The sequence below is a fragment of the Hibiscus syriacus genome, unplaced genomic scaffold (genome assembly GCF_006381635.1).
Source record: "Hibiscus syriacus cultivar Baekdansim isolate YM2019G1 unplaced genomic scaffold, ASM638163v2 tig00111013_pilon, whole genome shotgun sequence".
Lineage (NCBI taxonomy): Eukaryota > Viridiplantae > Streptophyta > Magnoliopsida > Malvales > Malvaceae > Hibiscus > Hibiscus syriacus.
This window is the reverse complement of record NW_024062953.1, coordinates 813,689-833,424: the sequence shown is the minus strand read 5'-3', so window position 1 is coordinate 833,424 and position 19,736 is coordinate 813,689. Positions and strand designations below refer to the sequence as shown.

The 19,736-nt window shown below is 35.0% G+C and overlaps 1 protein-coding gene and 1 pseudogene across 1 annotated transcript; both read right to left on the bottom strand.

The window, feature by feature from the left end:
- Nucleotides 1–3,032: 3,032 nt before the first annotated feature.
- Nucleotides 3,033–14,515, bottom strand: LOC120150061 (myosin-17-like). Its single transcript, XM_039162767.1, has 39 exons — nt 14,245–14,515; nt 13,308–13,436; nt 12,870–13,013; nt 12,599–12,744; nt 12,371–12,527; nt 12,210–12,268; nt 11,831–11,990; nt 11,603–11,752; nt 11,388–11,524; nt 11,140–11,286; nt 10,960–11,061; nt 10,816–10,873; nt 10,627–10,728; nt 10,444–10,481; nt 10,140–10,266; nt 9,885–10,055; nt 9,100–9,231; nt 8,877–8,986; nt 8,459–8,519; nt 7,982–8,159; nt 7,583–7,788; nt 7,312–7,431; nt 7,125–7,223; nt 6,782–7,003; nt 6,202–6,341; nt 5,925–6,042; nt 5,774–5,824; nt 5,591–5,671; nt 5,281–5,451; nt 4,968–5,123; nt 4,677–4,883; nt 4,411–4,548; nt 4,251–4,321; nt 4,065–4,164; nt 3,923–3,979; nt 3,775–3,831; nt 3,601–3,681; nt 3,423–3,505; nt 3,033–3,327 (listed from the first exon to the last, which is right to left on the bottom strand). The coding sequence occupies exons 1-39, from the start codon at nt 14,245–14,247 to the stop codon at nt 3,204–3,206; spliced, it is 4,593 nt and encodes a 1,530-aa protein (XP_039018698.1). The 5' UTR covers nt 14,248–14,515; the 3' UTR covers nt 3,033–3,203.
- Nucleotides 14,516–17,079: 2,564 nt separating this feature from the next.
- LOC120149969 lies at nt 17,080–18,584 on the bottom strand (annotated as a pseudogene).
- Between the last annotated feature and the right edge of the window lie 1,152 nt (nt 18,585–19,736).

Below are 19,736 nucleotides of genomic sequence, written 5' to 3'. Positions count from 1 at the left end.
CCCGTAAGCTATTGGCAGTATCCCATTGTTAGCATCCATGGCTACTGCTAATAAGTTTACTCCAAGGTATCGACCTTTTAAATGTGCTCCGTCAACTATAATAACTGGGCGCATGCAAATAATAAACGAACGAATCTACAAAATCATATACACAAGAAATATAATCATTTAAATGTGAAATGCATGTAACTAACAAAAATGAGTCAACAAAATTATATTGATTTACTAACCGCAGCACCAATGGCGATAAACATCAACTCAAAGCGTCCATCTCTATTTGTTTTGATATGAGTTACCGACCCAGGATTTTTCAGCTTTAAATTGTGACAATAAGCCGGCAGTTGGGCAAACGATGCTTCTGGCGACCCTCTCAACAATTCCAAGACATAACATTTGGCTCTCCATGCTTGAGAATATGAGATACTAATCTTGAACCGAGCATTCATGTCAGTCATAATTTCATCTCCCCGATATACCCTGCCATTCAAAAACATTAACTCAGCCAGAAAACCACCCAACACCTTTTTGTTTGCCTGTCTATGGTGAGGAAAAACTTGGGTTCTTGAACATGTATGTTTATCAATAAAAGTCCTAACTTGAAACATTTCGCAATCTTTTATTCTCTTTGCAATCATACGCCACGTACAGTTTTTGTCAATCATACACCTTGTTTCGAAACGGTCTTTGCTTTATTTGTTAACTTTTAGTTGATAGCCAACTTCCACACATTTCGTATACAAAGCTATCTTCAAGTCTTCCTTTGTATCAAAACAATCATATTTCTTGATACGAATAATTTTTGTGTAACAATCAACTACTATCTTTACCAACTCTTCTTCCGGTATCTGAAGTAATTTTGGCATATTCCAGTTATACTCCCGTGGCATTTTCTTCGGGGACTTTTCTTTGGGGATTTCTTCTTCTTCTTTTTCTTCTTCAGTGTTATATGAATTACAGAATGGATGTTCAACATGTTCATTTACAGTCGTAACTTCCTTCTCATTATCATCAACAACATCTTCCTCGGCAACAACTGTTTCATCATCAAAATTCGGGTATTGACCAATATCAAAATCATTACATGCAGGGTATGTTTCTTCTTCTGAAAAATCATCAAAATCTGAGTATTGACCAAGATCAAAGTCCGGGTATTGACCAAGATCAAATTTCGAATACTGACTAGTACTCACAATTTTTTCTGTTGGCTCATCATCGTCTAACTGGTCAATACGAAAACTGGAATTTGGTGCTGAAAATTGATTGGGATTTGGATTAGGGAAAGGTTGTGGGTTTTGATATTGTGTTTGGTATTGGAAATGTGGTGAAACAATATTTGCTTGGTGATGAAATTATGGTGGAACCATTAAATTTTGAGCACCATAAACTGGGGTTGAAAAACTTAGTTGATTACTACCCGCTACTGACCCAACTTCACTACTTCTAGGTTCAACAACATACAATGTAACATCATCACTTGAAACACTAATGTAAGCAATGAATCGTTCAACATCTTCGTTGTCGGTTAACAAATAAACTTTACCATTTCTCTGATAAGATAGCCTAAATCCACTTAGGGGCTCTAAATTCAATTTATTTGCAACACGTAACATTAGAGTTTCATAAGTTAACTTTTTTAATGACAGTTTTAGTTGAAGATTCATGGGTAAAGGCATATATTGTAAAACACCATGAACATTCTCCCATGACCCTCCAAAACACAAATCTATCCAAACATGATCAACATTAGATGATTTCATTATTGTAAATTAATTTACTAAACAAACGAGCTGCGAAACTAAAACATGTTGCCGGATGGGGAAGGATGTCTTTGGATATAGGAACGGATGTCGCCGAAGAGAGTGATAGATGGAGATGGAATGAGTTGCGATTTAGGGATTTAGGTTATGAGTTGTTGCTGCTGCGTAGTTATATACCCAAAACATTTGTGTTGCGAAACTAAAACCTGTTGCGAATTCAGAAATCGAGTTGCGAATTTGAAATTCAGTATTGCGATAGTCAGAATCGCATTACGATAGTCAAAATCGCGTTGCGATAGTCAGAATCGCGTTGCGATAGTCAGAATCGCGTTGCGATAGTCAGAATCGCGTTGCGATAGTCAGAATCTCGTTGCGATAGTCAGAATCGCGTTACGATAGTCAGATTTGCGTTGCGATTTACGTATTCGCATTGCGAATTAGGAAAATCGCAACGCGAATATGTAAATCGCAATGCGATAGTCGAAGTTAGCGTTGCGAATTTGGAAACTAATTTGCGATATCGGAGATCGCGTTGCAAATTATCGATCGCATTGCGATTTAGTTGGTCATTTTGGCAAATCCAAAAAAAATTGGTTAAAATCGTATATTATAAGGTATTTTTTGTCACTGAGGTTATTTTCTATTTTCTTTTTTTATGCATGCTGTCTACAGTTGTCTATGATAGATTGTAAATTATCCTTAATTCTCTTCTAGGGTTATTTCTTTCTTCATTGCAAGTATTGGATTATGTTATGACATGTTAGATTTTATTGTTTGGCACAAATTCATTCGATCTAAATAAAATTATAATTTAAGTTCCTATAGTTTAATTAAATTATAATTTTTGTGTTAATTAAATAAAATTAAATTTTTTAAAATTGAAAAATACACAACTTATGCTTAGCATTAGGAATTCGACTTTTTTTCCGTATAATACAAAAAGACAAAAAGGAAAGTGAAGGTAATACTAATATAACACTATTGTTCTCAATGATTCGTTTAGTTCTAAAGAAAAATTGAATTTACACCATTAACTCAAACAATAAATCATGACCTATAAAATACAACTGTTGTAGTTTTTTTAAAATCATTAATATATGATATATTAACCGTTTAATTTAGATAAAATTTTATATAGACATTATAGAAACCGAATCTCCCAATTACTATAGTAAATTACACACAAAAAATAAAACATAAAGCCAAGCAAACCCCAACAAAAGAAAACAAAGGAGCCCCTTGCCCCCCGAAAGATGTTAAAGAAAAACTATAAAAAAGAAAACCGGAAAGACCAAAAATACCCTTTTTGGGCAGAAGACCAACCTATTTCTGTATTGCACATTATCACACAAAAATGGTGATAATGGCTTCTTGAAGAAACACCCCATGTCTTTGGAACATGGAGAAAAGAATAAATAGTATGTAGTTTATATGCACAAATGATGATCATTCTGAACGTGGAAGTAAGAAACCGAGCCCGGAATTTTCGCGGATCAATGATGGAGGCTCGACATCAGCTATGTCGACTTGCTGCAGGGACTTGGAGATGTCATCCACCGTAAACGGAATGCTGCGGTGACATGAATTGTACATTGCATAAATCATAAAGCGTGTATGGGGTTTTAGTACTTGTCTTCACGAAGCTAAAAAGCGGTACTAACTAACCTCGAGTCATCGTCTAATAGGAAAGAACTACTAACGGCATTGTTCGAGTCTTCAGTCATCATGACTCTCATTTTCGCAATGACCTGTTCAACGAAGAGTTTTTCGATTAATTTTGCAGGTTGAGTATTTCACCGGCAGTGTTACATTAACGTTACGGATTTTGGTTGTTTGAACTTACATCTGATGACACACTATGTGTTCCATATTTATCATCCCAGTACATTGTGCTGATTCGGTACAACTGTTGTATGCTTAGTACCTGAAGAAACGGCATCGTGAGAAAGAAAGTTGAAGGTTTAATGAATGCAAAATGTTAAGGGGTGTGAAATCTGAAAGAGAAAGGGATGTGTACCGGACAAAGCTCTTTAGTGATTTCATCCAAGGTCTTTTTTGGTTTCTGATGAATAACCTGAGTTGTAGAGAAACGGTTCAGGCAGTGAGTCATACGAGATAGTTATTAGAAACCATTATCGAACAAGATGCTATGAAGTTGATCTAACCAGGAATCCTATGGCCTGTCTTATGTGCTTGAGTTCATGCCATGCCGAACCTGCATACTGTTCACAAGAAGAATTCTGGTTAAGGAACCGGAAAAAAGAAATGGAATGGTATAACAGCCATATATGATTGCCGAGAGTTTACCTCCTCGGTTGCCTCGTTGCACCATTGCTCTAATTCAGCCAAACCAGCTTTCACATATTCCCCATTACTGAATGAGCAACACTCGCGTCGCAGAAGAAGACTGCACAAATGTGTAAAAGAACATCACACGAATTAATCATAACCTTCTCGTATAACAGATTCAAGAAGAGACACGCTGACATATACCTGTTGAATAGCTGAACATTGATGAATGAGAATATCTGAGTGAACACTTTATGGGCTAAGAAAGGTGGTACCTGTCGAACCAGAAAAGTGAGACTCGTAAAATCAGTAAGAGTCTGTTACAAAAAAAAAAAAAAAAATCAAGCAAAGTTTCATATCTTACATGGTTTGCTTTCATTATATTCAAATAACGGTTCAAGCTTTTCACAATGCTTTGCCAATGAGCAATTAAAGCTTTCTGAACAACGGCATTTGCTTGAGTACGTCCCTTCACCATACTTGCCCGTGATGTCCTAGGAGCCTGTATTGTACCGGAAATAACCAATTTCAGAAAGTAGTAGCAGTAAGATACCGAGCTTCATAACCCAGTCAACGACACATACACAACTCAAGATGAACTGGAAGAGGAACCGGAAAATTAGAAATAACCTGAATACACATTCCAATCAGTGGAGAGATCTCTTTCTTTAGATTGTCTCTTATCATTCCATATATCTTCTCCAGGAAGGCAGTCAGTTGTTGCTTAAACAGTAATGCAGGGTACTTGGCCTCAACTTGCCGTAAGTCGTCGAGCCTACTAATTCCGCGACCATTAAGAAATGAAAGCCCGGGACTTTGGGGAGATCCACGTAGTCCCTAAAAAGTAGGAAAAGAAAATTGATTAAATAGATGGAAAGAGTAAGATAAAGTTTTCGGTTAGATAAAATCATTGCTTCTTACTTGAGACATCCTCCCAAAGAGCGAAGCTGATGATGCTCTTCGCCTTTGTGGCGTCAAACTTGCAGCTCCATTTGCTTTAAGTGTGCGTTGGAGCAGCATCAATAACGTTGATGAGTTGGATAACCAATACGCTAGGACATCGTTATTGTCCTGGACCTTCAGTAAGGTAGACATGGCTTATTAATAATATACATTTTATCCACAAAACTGTGAACGTGAAAAGACAATACGCTGACAGTTGCACTCAGTGCATTGGCTTTCGAGAGCAGATGATAATGACGCAGAAAACTTTAAAAGCCAAACTATAGCTTACCTCTATGGAAGAAGCTATTGTTTGAATGATGCGGTCAAAGACAGTCGTTTTTTCAACTTCAAATGACCTCCAGTGAAGAAGACATTTGTAAATAACACAAGCAGCAATCGGTTTGCTCCCGGAGAATCCCAAATTTTGTGATATACACTTGATAAGAAGGTCCTGGTTCTCCTGAAACACAAAAGGAATATTATGAGCAATAAATCAGGACTGGTACATCTATATAAATAGAAATTTACTGCTCAAAATTATCAGATAAGATATGAGAATGAGTTTAATAGAAGTGTCATGCATTTCATTGACCACTGACCTGCTGTTTTTCGTTGAGGTTTTTCTGAGGTTTTTCCTCAGATTCAGGCTCATGTACATTCGATATGGCACGAGTCATGTCCTGAGAAGATACTAAGCTGTAAGCAATATAATATAACTGATAGAACATCTTATATCCTATAAATTTTTAGTTTCCATTATCACAAATAATGATATTCCCTACCGATAGAACCTTTGATTCTCCATTTATAACATTTCCATTCTCGGGTGTCCTCTGCAAATTAATTAACAAATAATCAGGTTATATTTCTCTATGCTTGTACTATACTTACGATATGAGGATGTGAAATGAACTAATATTATCTAATTTTTACCGGAACAATCATTGTTCTTTGTCTTGTGGTCAAGGATTTCCCAGTTGGTGATATTGCCAGTGACTGCTGGCGAAGTACTTGAATCTCTGATTGTGAATTGGAAAGCTTCTCTTCCAACCTGAAACATAGAATAGGATAGGAAAAGGGATAATTAATTTCGTCACTTATCATCTCTGAGATGATCGGTTTCCTTTTCAACCTCTTTTATTTTCTGTTCAACATTTTGATGCAAAGTACTGTTAGTTTGCATTCAAACAAGTTTCTTTTCAACACAGACCTCTGCACAGATTCCTGAAGTTGATCCACTTTCCGTTCTGAGTCTTCAAGTTTCTTTACCAGCTCTGCATTTCTGGCCTTGGCGTCTGTACAAGCATTATGAGCCTCCTCTGTGGCTTTTCTTTCTGATAGCAGTGAAGCCTGCAGAGACAAACGAACATCATCCCTTTTTTTATCATCAAAGTTTCTAAAGATATATATTTATACGACATTTAAGCTAATTGCTCATCAATATATTGCAAGTGAAGGAGGATACACATTATGCATCAAATGATGATACACAAGGCAAATGCATGATTTTACTAATTTCAGATAACGACAGTAAGTAATTACTGATCTGTTGACACCCTTGATTCAACTTCATAGATTCATTAACATTATCTGCTTCATTTATTCATATCTTGATTGTCAATTTCATCTGATTTTCAGTTTTGATAACCTTCAGAAGCTGTATCCATTATATGCTTAAATAGGAAACAAAATTGCTTTGCATATTTACAAATTAAATTTCTTATAGATCATCGAAGCAAGAAAACAGACAGTGAAGAGCCGACCACAATCATGCAGGTTAGAATTCTTACCTTCAAACTTTCTACCTCAGCAGTTAAGGAATCGATCTTTTCAGTGTCCTGAACTATAACAGGAGTCTCCTTGACGATCGAAGGAGCTTCCTCAATAGCTTTTCGAGCAGCTTCTTGCTCTTTCTTGACTCGCTCATTTGCTTCTTCCACTTGTAATTTCATTTCATGCAAGGCATCCTGTAACTTGGCAATTTCTTGTGCCTTCTCCTCTTCTAAATCAGTCTGTTACAAGATTATAAAGTAAAGGTTTAACTGGTTAAAAACAGATAATTATTACGTTTTCAGGAGATTGCAACAATTGTAAATGATAATATATTTTAGAACATTAAATGGCATAAACTACCCTCAAGTGTTTCTCAAGTGACAAACGCCATGTAAGTTCTTCCACACGCTTTTCAAGTTTGTCTTTTGCTTCTTTTAGAGCCCCTGTTTCCCGGGCAGCCTAAACAAATTAAGAGTAATGATTATAACGTATGCAAACTGTATTAAAGCTTTTGTGAGCAACGTTGTCCAAAAGAATATGATCAAACCATCTTAAGCTTTCTGAGCTCTCTCCTCGCAACCCGTTTCCTCCAACCACATTGAGTAGTTAGTGCAGCCTTCTGGAGATTCTTATAATAAGAGTATGCAGCATGGAAACGGAAAGTAGCCTGAATGTTGAAAATAGTATTCAGTCAATATCCGATTTTCTGAATCGAGTTTGATACCTACACTTCTGCAGCAATGGTGTGTGCAACTGTCTTTCCAACATCACATTAATTTTACAGAGACAAGAACATGTACAACTAGTTGTAGTAATACCTGAACAATGATTGCAGCCTTGGTTTGCTTTCTGAATCGGAACTCATTTCGAGCGGTCATTGCCCTTAAGCCAGTTTGCAATGTGATTGCAGACAACCTTACATTTAGATAGGACTCCCTAGCAATGTGCCGCCTAAAGATCTTTTGGATCTTCACAGCAGCTGCTTCCCTTCTCAACTGCTTATAGAGTTTGCAGGCTAATATGCCTAATTACAGTAAAAAGGAAAACAGACAGGTCATAAATAGGATATACATTTCATTGTGCTCTGGGCCCCAAAAGTGCATCCCAGAGCCATTATTACATTTAAAAAAAAATACTTCCATGTTTCTATTTCCGAAGTTCATCAGCTTCATACATTCAGAAAGGGGGGAAAACTTTTAATAACACCAAAATGATACCTCGCCAATGAGATTGCAACATGATTGCAGCTTTACGTAGGGAAATGAACTCCTTCCGTGCAATATATGTCCGGATTTGCCTTTGAATGGTTCTGGCTGCATGTCCAAGAACTTCTGCTCTTCTAGAATCTAACTCAGCCATCTGACCGGCTCGAAGGAAAACTTTGGTCTTACCTATCTGCCATGCAAATTGTGTTAAACAGAGTGTAATACAAAAATAACACACTCACTCACTCAATGCTGACTGATCGTTTCTTTTGGATTATCACACAACAACCTTTAGTCATTGAGTTTAGAAAATGTTCAAGAAATTAGGTAACCCTTCGGCTATTCTCCATTGGCTTAGGTTTTATCAGACAGGAAAATAAAATTACATTTCTATGATAGACAGGATCTCCTCTTAATCCTCTCATCTCACTGTATTTCCTAAATGCCAAGACCAAAATTAAAAGCTCTAAGGATATGCGTTTCAGTTACCTGATAACCTTTCAACCCCATCTTATCCAGGATCATTTGACAGGCAACCTTGTCATCATGACTACACATACAAACACACACAAAATAAATTTTAAAATCATATTCAACTGTAAGGATATTAGCCTGCAAACACACAGAGAAGGGATATAACTTGAACATGCACTTTATTGTGTATACAATGCAATGGTATAAATTTTGACTAGAAAAGTTTAAAAGTGCATGTTCAAGTTATTGACCAACCATGAGAAAGGATTTTACTCAGAGCATCTATCACATAACCTAAAATTAGTAAGAAATATGATGCAAATTTTTAATTTATATATTATCAAGGTAAGCATCCACGAAATGAATATGTCCATCCCTGTCACAAAACTTAATACAAATTTACAGCTACAAAATAATAGGATTTGCAACTCACTTTCCCTCCAAAATTTCTGGAGCAAGAAGGCCAAAACGGTTAAGAAACTCATTAAACGTTCTTCTAGTTGGATATCCAGCACAGCTGATCCTAATTGCCTCGAGAACACCCTGTAAGGAAGAAAATGGCAAATAATTTCAACCGCCATGGCCATCAAAAGTACCAGTTTTGATAGTTTGGAGCAGAAGAAATAGAGATCATTGTCCTGATAAATTATACTCACACCACATCGTAATTGCTGAATTATATTTGCATTCTCAAAAATTGCAGGCTTGAGAACATTGTTTGGCTTCACACATCTGATATAGTGAGGTTCTGTTGAGTTCAATGTCTCCATTAAAGATTGAAGTTGCAGCTGCAATATTTAAAACATTTTTCACTTATCATAGAGGAAATTATATAAAACTCCAAGTTAAAACATCAGCTGTTGCAATTGTATATGAAAGAGTGGAACTATCAACTTGTCATCTGTCTCTAGCATTTATTCGTGTTGAGAGCATCAGTTTATTACCAAATTTAGTGTAGAACAGTTCAACACTTATAAGAATGATAGAATTTATGGTTTTTATAAGCACTGTAATGTGTATGAGCTGCTTTAGTTTTATTTTCTGTATGCTTAACTCAAGAAGGCTACTACTCAATCCTAAATCAAGGATTGGTCTGGTCTGACTAGGAACAAGTACACTACTATGATGTCGAAAGGCAAAATAGGGTCAGGTTTGAATTAGAGATCAAAGAGGCTTTTAACATCTTTATTTACATAGGTCTGAAGCATTCAGAAACCTTCAATTTTCCAATGTACTTTAGTTTCCATTTTGTAACACATGGAAACCTGATGAAACAACATTACCCAAACTCTTCATTTTTCCCAAAGTACTCAAGTTTGACACTCAACACATATTTGAACAAGGGTATTGCTCTTCATATGTGGAAAATTTTAGAAAAATTAAGTATACCACATCTGACACTTATCTCGATAAATAGAGTTGATAACTGGATCAGTAATACCTTAAAGCGTGATCCAATGGATGAAAATTTGGATGATTTTGAAGACTCCTCAGCTGGAGGAGGAAACAAACAAGCCACAAAGGAGCACTTTGAGGCAGTCAAAAGATCCTGATGTTCAGCCACTACATAATCTTTGTTCTTGTCAAGGAACAAATCAGCAAGATAAGTTACCTGGGAGAGGAAAACATAACATACAGTTTAGCTATCCTCATAGTCATCGAAATTTTATAGATATACAAATGCAAAACATTTTACCTCTCCAGCATAGTGAGAAATAGTAAAACTAGTACGAGATAGCTTTGGTTTGATGAAACGCTTGTTGTTTTTGAATATCTGGAACAACTTCTGAGCAAATGTTTCATGTGTAGACTTGGGAAACATACTGCATAAAGCAGTCGAGTAAACATGAAATCAGCCAAAAGCAAAATACAGTAAGGAACATGACAGACAATGCAGGTATAAATGTGTTATGCATCATATACAAATGCAAAGAAGCAGTAATGACTTTAGTTTACTAAAACTTCAACATCTCAAATAGAGCACAATACTAGCTGAATACCAAGCTTCATCGAGAAGTGCAATAATTCCTCCAGGTTTCTGCAGAAAGATAGAGCAAGTAATATTAATTATGCAACAAGATGTGTGAGATGATAGTGAAGAATACTAAAACTTGTAAAGAAAAAAAATTGGGAAGATTAGCTCATATAACTTAACAAGAGACAAGCAAGCAACAATCTTGAACCTTTTCTATCAAATCCAACACATCCTGGTTATCAACAAATTCTATGTAGCTCCAATTGATTTCTTCTTTTGTGTATTCCTCCTGTTCCATTTTAAAAACATGCTACAAAGACAATAACCATATTTTCAGAATAAGCTTGGAAAGGTAGCATCTAACGTAGGGAAAAGAACAGTATAGAATTTACCAAACCTGATTGAAATGTTGCTGCAGTTTTTCATTTGTAAAATTGATGCAAAACTGCTCAAAACTATTGATAAAAGAAAACATGCAAAACCTTGTTAGTTACAATAGTAAATATTCAATTTAATTGTATGTAAAGGAAAATGTCTTAACCTATTGAACTTAAAGCTCTCGAACCCATAAATATCAAGAACTCCAATCAATTGCTTTGAGTTTGGATCTTGTCCAATTGAAGAGTTGATTTTATCAACAAGCCTGATGAAATAAAGAAAACTCTTTCAGAAGTTCATGCACTCTGGTTGCAGAAAAAAGCCAGTGATAAAGTTTCTTTACCAATCGAACAAGCGAGAATAGATGGTTTTAGCTAATGCATCCCTGCTACCCACTGCAGCGACAGGATCTAGAGATTTTTTAATAATTTCTTCAGGGGTAACCATTACACGCTTTATCATTGCATCTTCCAAGCTCTTGACATCACACCTATTATATATACATAAATGTAGTTTATGAGACGTGGATTAAAAAAAAACTATACATGCAAGGTAATAAAGGAAGAAACATATTCAAGAAATGCCTCATACTTGAGCAGCTCAGCTGTCGTATTAAGATGGAACCTAGATTTCTCATCCTTGATAACAGAAGAGTCAGCCTCAGCTCCCTTAGCAAACTCAACATTCCCAAGATGTAAAATGGCAGCCACAACACGAAAAATTGCCTCCTGAAAGGATCATTCATCATGAAACTATGAATGCAACAAGTGTACTATTTTCTGAAACTAGCTGGAGAACTGACTGACCTGCTCGTCCTCGCTGATTCCAACGACATCCATGGCCCTTATAGTTTCAATGTACTCCTGAGCATCATCTATCCCATCCAATGCATAGCAGTCCGATTGATTAAGGTAATGGAAAGATCTAGGGTCGTCCAGCTTAAAATTTTCTTTAACCTGAAATTGTCAGAGAACATTATCAGTCATTGCCTATTATTATCAGCATGGATAAGTCTAAAAGCAAGATCTTAGTACCTCAGGTGGTGCTGCACAAAGAAGGTAAAAGCAGTGGTAATTTCTTTCGGGACTTGAAATTTGGCAAACTCGAGAACGTTCCAGCAAATATGTACGAACAGCCGCCCCAGATATCCTCCCATTCTTGTCAAACTGAAGCTCAACAAATTTACCAAAACGACTGCATAACACCAAGAGGCAGGAGAACTCATAAACTAATTCGAATAAATGATAAATCAAACAGTAGACTGGAGAACAATTTTTTGTATTAAAATAGCCCAGCCAGCACCAATGGCTGAAACATAAACTGGCCTTTGATATTACAAATGAGGAGAAGAGTAAGCTATCATGTTTGAAGAAGGTTGTGATTTTTCAGATCCCAAAGCAAACGTGCATTCACCTTGAGTTGTTATTCCTAACAGTTTTTGCATTTCCAAAAGCTTCAAGAACAGGATTTGACTGCAGAAATTAAACATCCAGAAGTACCAAGTCAATTAAATGTTATCATTTTTGTCAATTAATTGGAGGCCATGAGGTTGTTGGCTTTAAGATTCATCTTACTTCTAGAACTTGTTGTTCAACTGTCCGCCCTTCAACTCCAGATCGACCACCAAGGTATGCAAGGTAACGCATGAGCATCTTTGTAGTCTCAGTCTTACCAGCACCACTTTCTCCACTAACTAGAATTGAGTTGCTTTTTCCCTCATTAATCATTGCCCTGTTTGAATGATAAATCAGAGACAATTTTCATTGGAAACTCGGATGTTCGGTAGATCAGAGGGCATTTACCTATATGCAACGTCGGCAACAGCAAAAACATGAGGACTCAGCTCTCCAAATCCAGCCCCTTTATATTGTTCCATCATGTGAGTATCATACAGGTGTGGTAACCTTTGGAATGGATTTATAGCAATCAGGATATTTCCAGTGTATGTCTGAGGAAAATAGGAAAGAACAGAACTTCAGCATGAAAGGCTAAGATGGCTTCAAAATTAAATCACATATTTTCCTCAAAATCTAATTTAACATGCGAACAGAGAAAGAACGGAAAATATCTTACATAGATTTCATTAAGTTCATATCTCATAGCCAAGTTATGCAGAACTCCAGGTTCATGCAAATATGAGAGCTTTGTCATGTCATCGACACCTCCGGGAGGTGCTTCAGTATCTTTTGGATAAACCTTTGAGATATTTACCACAGCCTGCAATCAGTTCATTTGTCAGTAAGAATATTAAGAATAGAATCTATTCCCTCTATTCCCCCACCACCCCCTCAAAAAAAAGGATAAGTAAAATCAGCAGAGAGTCTAGTAGATGTAAACATCAAAGTTCAACTAAATGAACTCTGGATGTACGCTTCAAACTAAAAACTAGCATATTGCACTGACCGACTGCTAAGCTACAAACAGCTTGATGTGGCCTTGTCTGCCTATGTAACTCATAAGCAGCTCATTTTCCAGATATACATACAGACAAAAGGAAAAAATATAACTCACAGTTTTTCCATTTGTTGTGTTGACATGAACTTCTTCGCCACTGATTTTAAAAACTTCTCCATCAATCCATGCGAGTGTTGGATCTTCGACCCATACATGAGAGCCTACAATAATGTTAACCGGAGCAGCCTGCGAAAATATGAAAGTATTAGCTATGTAATGAAAGAGACAAAGTAACAAAAATTCGTCAAGAACAAATTCTGCATGTCATATATGTTCAGTATACAAAAGAAATGATAAATTGACCTAAAATGCCATTCACCAAACTCACTGGTATAGTAACATGGCCTTACCATGACATCCTTAACCTCCATTTCAACTGCGAACATTAGTCTAATTATGGCACTAATAATAACTACCACCAACTTTTTACCATCCAAAACCAGAGACTAAAAGTCACTCATTGTCAATGATACAGACTTCGCATGAAAGAACAAAACAACTAACAATTTTATCAGCATTTGGCATCAAACGATAGCTATTTTAGTAACATTTCAATCCTGAGATTCCAGAACAAATATAATATGATTTACATTTTGACTGAAATTTTTTATCCTAGCTCTATATTATACAGTTCATGCACATCAAGAAGCTTCAAATCTGGACTGCATTTCCATTTTCCAATCAAGTAATATAAATGTTCAAATTTCCGGATCTTAGAAACTTCTATATTTGAATCTCTTTAATCCGTAATTCAGATGGCATCTATCATTTACAAAATAACATGAAAAGCAAAAAAAAAAAAAAGCCACAGCATGGAACAAATCAAAGATTTTTCCTATCTAATATTAAGATTGCTAAATATATAACAAAATAAAAATGAAACTAATAAGCATCTAAAAAAGGTAAAGTAGGAACAAAATAACAAGCTGGCAGCCAGGCAGGTTCAACCGATTCAACTCGGTCAAAAAAGAAATAAAACGAAGCAATCCACTACCATGGAGATTATACACAGCGATCTTCCTTCTATCTACTCATCCGACACACGACCGAGTCGAGGAAAAACTGACTCGGCGAGTCAGATCGGATAAAAAAATTGAACTGATAATAGCTCAAGAGCTTTAACCAAAGAAATCTTTCTCGAAAGCCAAACACACAGAAAGATGGCGGTTGAATTCACCAGCAAACAATTAACAGTAATAAGCAAAGCTCTTTTTCTCACGATTTTTGCTCTCTTTTTTCAACTTTTTTTTTAAATCAAAATGCAAAGAAATGAGGCAAATGAAAATGGCGAGGAGGCTTATATACAAAGCAAAAAGTTCATAAGTTTTTTTAAAATATATATATATTATTATTTAAATGTTTTTTAAAAATTTTGTTTTAATTTTGAGTGAAGTACACTAGAGATCCCTAGTTGATCCCTAAACTATGATCATGATCATTTTAGTCACTCAAATTTCAAAAAAAATTAAAATAATCATTAAATTTATCGAATAATTATAAAATGATCATTAAATTTATTATATTATCTATCCGATCCAAATTAGACGATCAGTAAATTGAAATATTGATGATTATATCAAAACATTTATCAAACTATTACCATATATTCATTAATTTTTTGAGTTATTATAAAATAATCATAAAAAATATTAAATTATTATAAAATAATCATTAAATTTAATTATTTTTATTATTATTATAATATCACAATAGTTATTTTTATTTAATAATTTAGGGACTTTTGGCGTATTTAACCCTTAATTTCCCTTGAGCAATGGCAACTGGAGTGGGATCCAACAGCGTGGGGTGGCGAAGATGGTCTTAGTTGGACATTCGTGGTCACCACAAATAGTGGTATTTTGGGGCTCCGAGACCGATATTATTTTATTATTATTATTATTAACTAATATTACCGACTTTTTCCATAAAATTATGTTTAAAGTCATTTCCAAAAATAAATTAAAGTGCTTTTATTATGCAAACATCATGATCATGTTTATCTTTGAAGTAAACTAACATTTAATCCCTGAACTTAGAATTCTTTTTATCCAACTTAGTCCATGAACTTTTCTTTATCCACATTAGTCACGGATTTTTTTTAAATATTCAATCTTTTGATGATGTAAAATTTTAAGATCATAACATTTATTATTATCTTAAAGTGTCACGTCATTAAAATCATCAAAAGTTCAAGTTCTTGGGTTGATATGGATTAAAAAAGGGTAAGAATCAAATTAAAAAAAATTATTAAGTCTAAGGACAAAAAAATATTTATTCTTTTACTTTTTATATTTGTTTCATGTGATAAAACTCTAATGCTTCGTGTGATAATAATATATCGGAAAATAAATATTATTAAGACTTAAGTCAAAATCGATCAAATGACTTAATTTATTTAATTTATCAGTTAAATAACTTATTTGATTTAATTTTTTTGATTTGAGAGTTTAATTGGATGTTAAAAAACAATTATATACTTAGTTGATTTTTTTAAAAGTTTGAGTGCTTTATGCATCATTTAACCAATTCATTTTTTATTTATAAATAGAGTAAGAGCATGTTTGTAATTTCAGGTATACACATATAGTAAGAAATAAATAAAAAATACTTTTCCGCCCAAAAAGGAAAAGACGGCTTTCAGACATGACACTACGAAATCCTCCGACCATTTGCTGGCGCTCTAAATATTTTAGCTATACACACGATAGAGAGAAGATTTTCTTGTGCTTTGCATTCACAATATATTACGATACGCGTGGATTATCAAAGCCGACATTGGCCGCCCAATCTAAACGTGGAACGATGTGATAGCTTCTGTGGGTCCCAACTGATGGTGGCGAAAGCCAGTTATAATTTGACACGTAATGCGAGATATGTAGATTGAGTCAGAGCTGATTCTAAACGGTTGAAAGAATATTTGACAGAGGTTTGGCACATCCACACATGTCGGGGACAAGGCAGTAATAAGTAATAAATATTTGGGTAAAATATATCAGAGGTCACCAAATTATGCTCAAATAATAGTTTTAGCCTTTTAGGTGATGGAACTTTCAAAAATTACAGAATAACATGAAAATTTTCAATTTGTTACTCAATAGTCAATTCAATAATAGTTGCATAAATTTAAATTTTTTGAACGTAGCACGTTGATAACCAAAATGCCACGTTGACAAGTCTTACACTGAATGAGTAGGAAGATTTAAATTTTTACATTTTGAGAATAGGGATTAAATTTCTAACATAACGATAATACAAGGACCTGAGGCATAATTATACCTTTTAAGAAGAAGGCCTTTCCCTTGTATACACCGACTCCTCGGGCTTCTTCATGGATCACCTAGGCTTACAAACCAATTGAACCTATTGCATTTTCATAAACCAAAATTCCATATATTAAGTAGGTATAATGTCAAAATTAACCCCTAGTGTTTATCAAAATGATCATTTTCCCCTACTTTATTTTTTTGGAGTATTTTAGCCCCTAACGTTCCCCTAATATTTTAACCCTCAACGTTTCATTTTAGGTTAAAAAAGCTCATATTTTGGAGCGTTAATCATGTATTAATTAATGATTTTCATCTATAGAATGAGTTTTTTACCTCAAAGTAAAACGTTGGAGGCCAAAATTCTAAAAAAAAAAGAATAGAGGCCAAAATGACTATTCTGGTAAACGTTGGGGGGCTATTTTTGGTATTATACCTATTAAGTATGCTGAAAGGGTCTGAAACCTTTCTCCATCATGCAATGGTGCGAAAATCATATCTCGATTTTACGACAAGCAAGAAAGATAAACAGAACAAACGTAAAATCGAGAGAGATAAACAGAACAAAATCTAAAGCCTAGTTCCATAGTCAATGGATCAGTTATAGCTAAAAGTGTAATATCATCTTGTAATGCAAACAAATCCTAACTGGTTTCAATTTCAACTAGCAGAGAACACTCAGGAATAATGATATAGTGATATACTCTTGTCATCGGAGACACTAGCGAGACGATCTCCTCGTCCACCGGGTCGAAATGCCACCACCCATACCTGGTCCGTGTGATTGCTCATTACATGTAGAGTTGCTCTCATCTTAAAATCCCATAGTCTTACTGTTTTGTTACTCGAGCCAGTTGCAATAACCTCTTCGTCGGGACTTACATCCACGCTTAACACCCAGCCGGAATGACCAGACATGGCCCCGATTATTGTCTTCCCTTCAACATCATAGATATGCACGTGACCGTCATCCGAGACCGAGTATAGCTTTGCGTGAATCAAGTTCAGGAGAGAACACAAGAGACCTTATTGGCATGTTATGTCCTTCGAGATGATGTAGAAATTTGGCATGGGCTACATCGAAAATGGAAATTGTGCCGTTCATTGAGCCACAGGCAAGTCTTCTTCCATCTGGACTCCATGCAACAGATAGGACAAACTTCTTTCCGCTGCTCTTATCAGAGGGCTTGGTTCCTTCAGGACGTGCAATCGATAAAGTTGCAACCAACCTCCAGGTTGAGGTATCCCACAACTTGATCGATGCACTACCTCCACCAGCAACCGCGTCTTACCCTAATTTTGAAGCTACCGTTAGAACGTTCATCAAAACAAATTCAAGAAAACATTAATAATAAGTTATAATCACATATATATATCATAAGATGTAGCCTTGATATTATAATTATGATTGCAACCTGAAAGATATTAGTAAATTAGCAATAGAATCCCAGACAATTCTTTAATGGAGACTGAAAGCAAAGGAAGCATCTTCAGAGACTTGTTAGCATAAGCAATGCTATCAAGGGCGCTAGACGCACTCGAGGCACTAGAACCCGGGTCCGGTGCACCCAAGTCCGAGTAACAAAAATAACACTAATTGAGGCATTGGAGAACTATATCATTAATCCATTGTTAATTTGAATTTCTTTCATTTAGATGAACAGATTGACATTAGTACCATTTATCAGTGGCTTTTCAAAATCTAAAAATTCAAACAGTTCATGAATAAATCGGTTTCCCGCAGCTATAACAAATTCTCATAAATTTCTTCCCGAGAAGAGTAGAGCAAAATGTATTATTAACTTGGGATCGAATCTCAGTTGCCAGACCTCGGACGGAGGAGCTTCGAGATTGGCGATTGTAGCGTATCAACGTCAAACACGCGAACGAAGCTGTCGAGCGCGGCGGAGGCGTCGATCACACAGGAAGGATGCGCGGCCATCGAGACGACGCCGAGGCAGTGGCCAGTGTTGGTGCGGACGAGGTCAAGCTCATCGGGGCTCCATAGCTTAACGGTATGGTCGAGAGACCCGGTTAACAGGAGACCCGCCAGTTTCATTGATTTTGCCATCTTTGTAGTAATTAAGAACCCTATCTGATTGATTTTACAAATGAAAGTTTAACCAGGGGATAAATCTGGGTTTTGTCGGGGTCCAAAAAGGGGATGAATCGAAGTCTTATTCAAATATTGATTTGAAGACAAATTCAAGCCCCAGCTCTATTGATTTTGGGCCTTACTTACAAATCCATTACTAAGTTCCCTTTTTATTTGATAAGCTTCTATGTATTGAGTGTATGTTTGGATGTAATTGAATTTTCGAAAAATATATTTTTTCAGTCAATTGACAATAAACGCATACAGATCTTATAGACACGATTATTTAAATTTAAAACCTTTAAGAATAATAACACTCTTTTTACTATTGAAGTCACTCAATAGGTTTAATTATTTTAATCAATCATCGTATATAACTTTTAAATAATGTAATATTCAATTAATTCAAAGTATTATAAATACTATAAATATTTTTTAAATTCTCACTTTAAAAATATTAAAGGAATATATGTTGAATTTGTGAGATTTAAGATATATTTTCATAAAATAAATATTAAATTCGCGTTAATGATACTAAAAATAGTATACATAAAATTTTATAATCCAACAATCGTTGACTATGATGGTGAGCAACTACTACTAAAAGAGACTTTTACCAAATTAAAGGGTTGAAATGGGTTATCTTAATGATGGGGGAAAAATGAATGATTCAAAAACTTATGGTCGATTTGACATTTTGTTTGGAAGTAAGGGATCAAATTAAAAATTAACATTTTTATTAATGTATCACATTTGTTACAATTTAATTATTGAATTGTTAACTCTCATTATTTTAATAATATGATACATTAATAAAAATGTTAATTTTTAATTTGATCCCTAACTTCCAAACAAAATGTCAAATCGACCATATTATTAAAATAAATTAGTTTACCCTTATAAAAAAACACCATATAATTAAAATTCACTACAAGACCCTAAACTATATGAATTTATTTTCGTAATTTAAATTAATATAAATAAATTATTTTTCTTGATTATTAATTTAAATTGAATAAGTTGAACCAAATACTGAAATTCAAGTTTCTATTTAGATAAAAGCTTTAATACCAAATTGAACTTTAACGAAGTTTAGGTACTAAAATATATATTTATCATAATGAAAAA

What these genes read in the sequence shown, in the direction of transcription:
- LOC120150061 (XM_039162767.1), bottom strand. An exon ending in TGCAGCAACATTTCAATCAG is followed by an intron (nt 10,729 to 10,815) that starts GTTTGGTAAATT and finishes TTGTCTTTGTAG; the next exon opens with CATGTTTTTAAAATGGAACA. An exon ending in TGATTGGAATGTGTATTCAG is followed by an intron (nt 4,549 to 4,676) that starts GTTATTTCTAAT and finishes GGTACAATACAG; the next exon opens with GCTCCTAGGACATCACGGGC.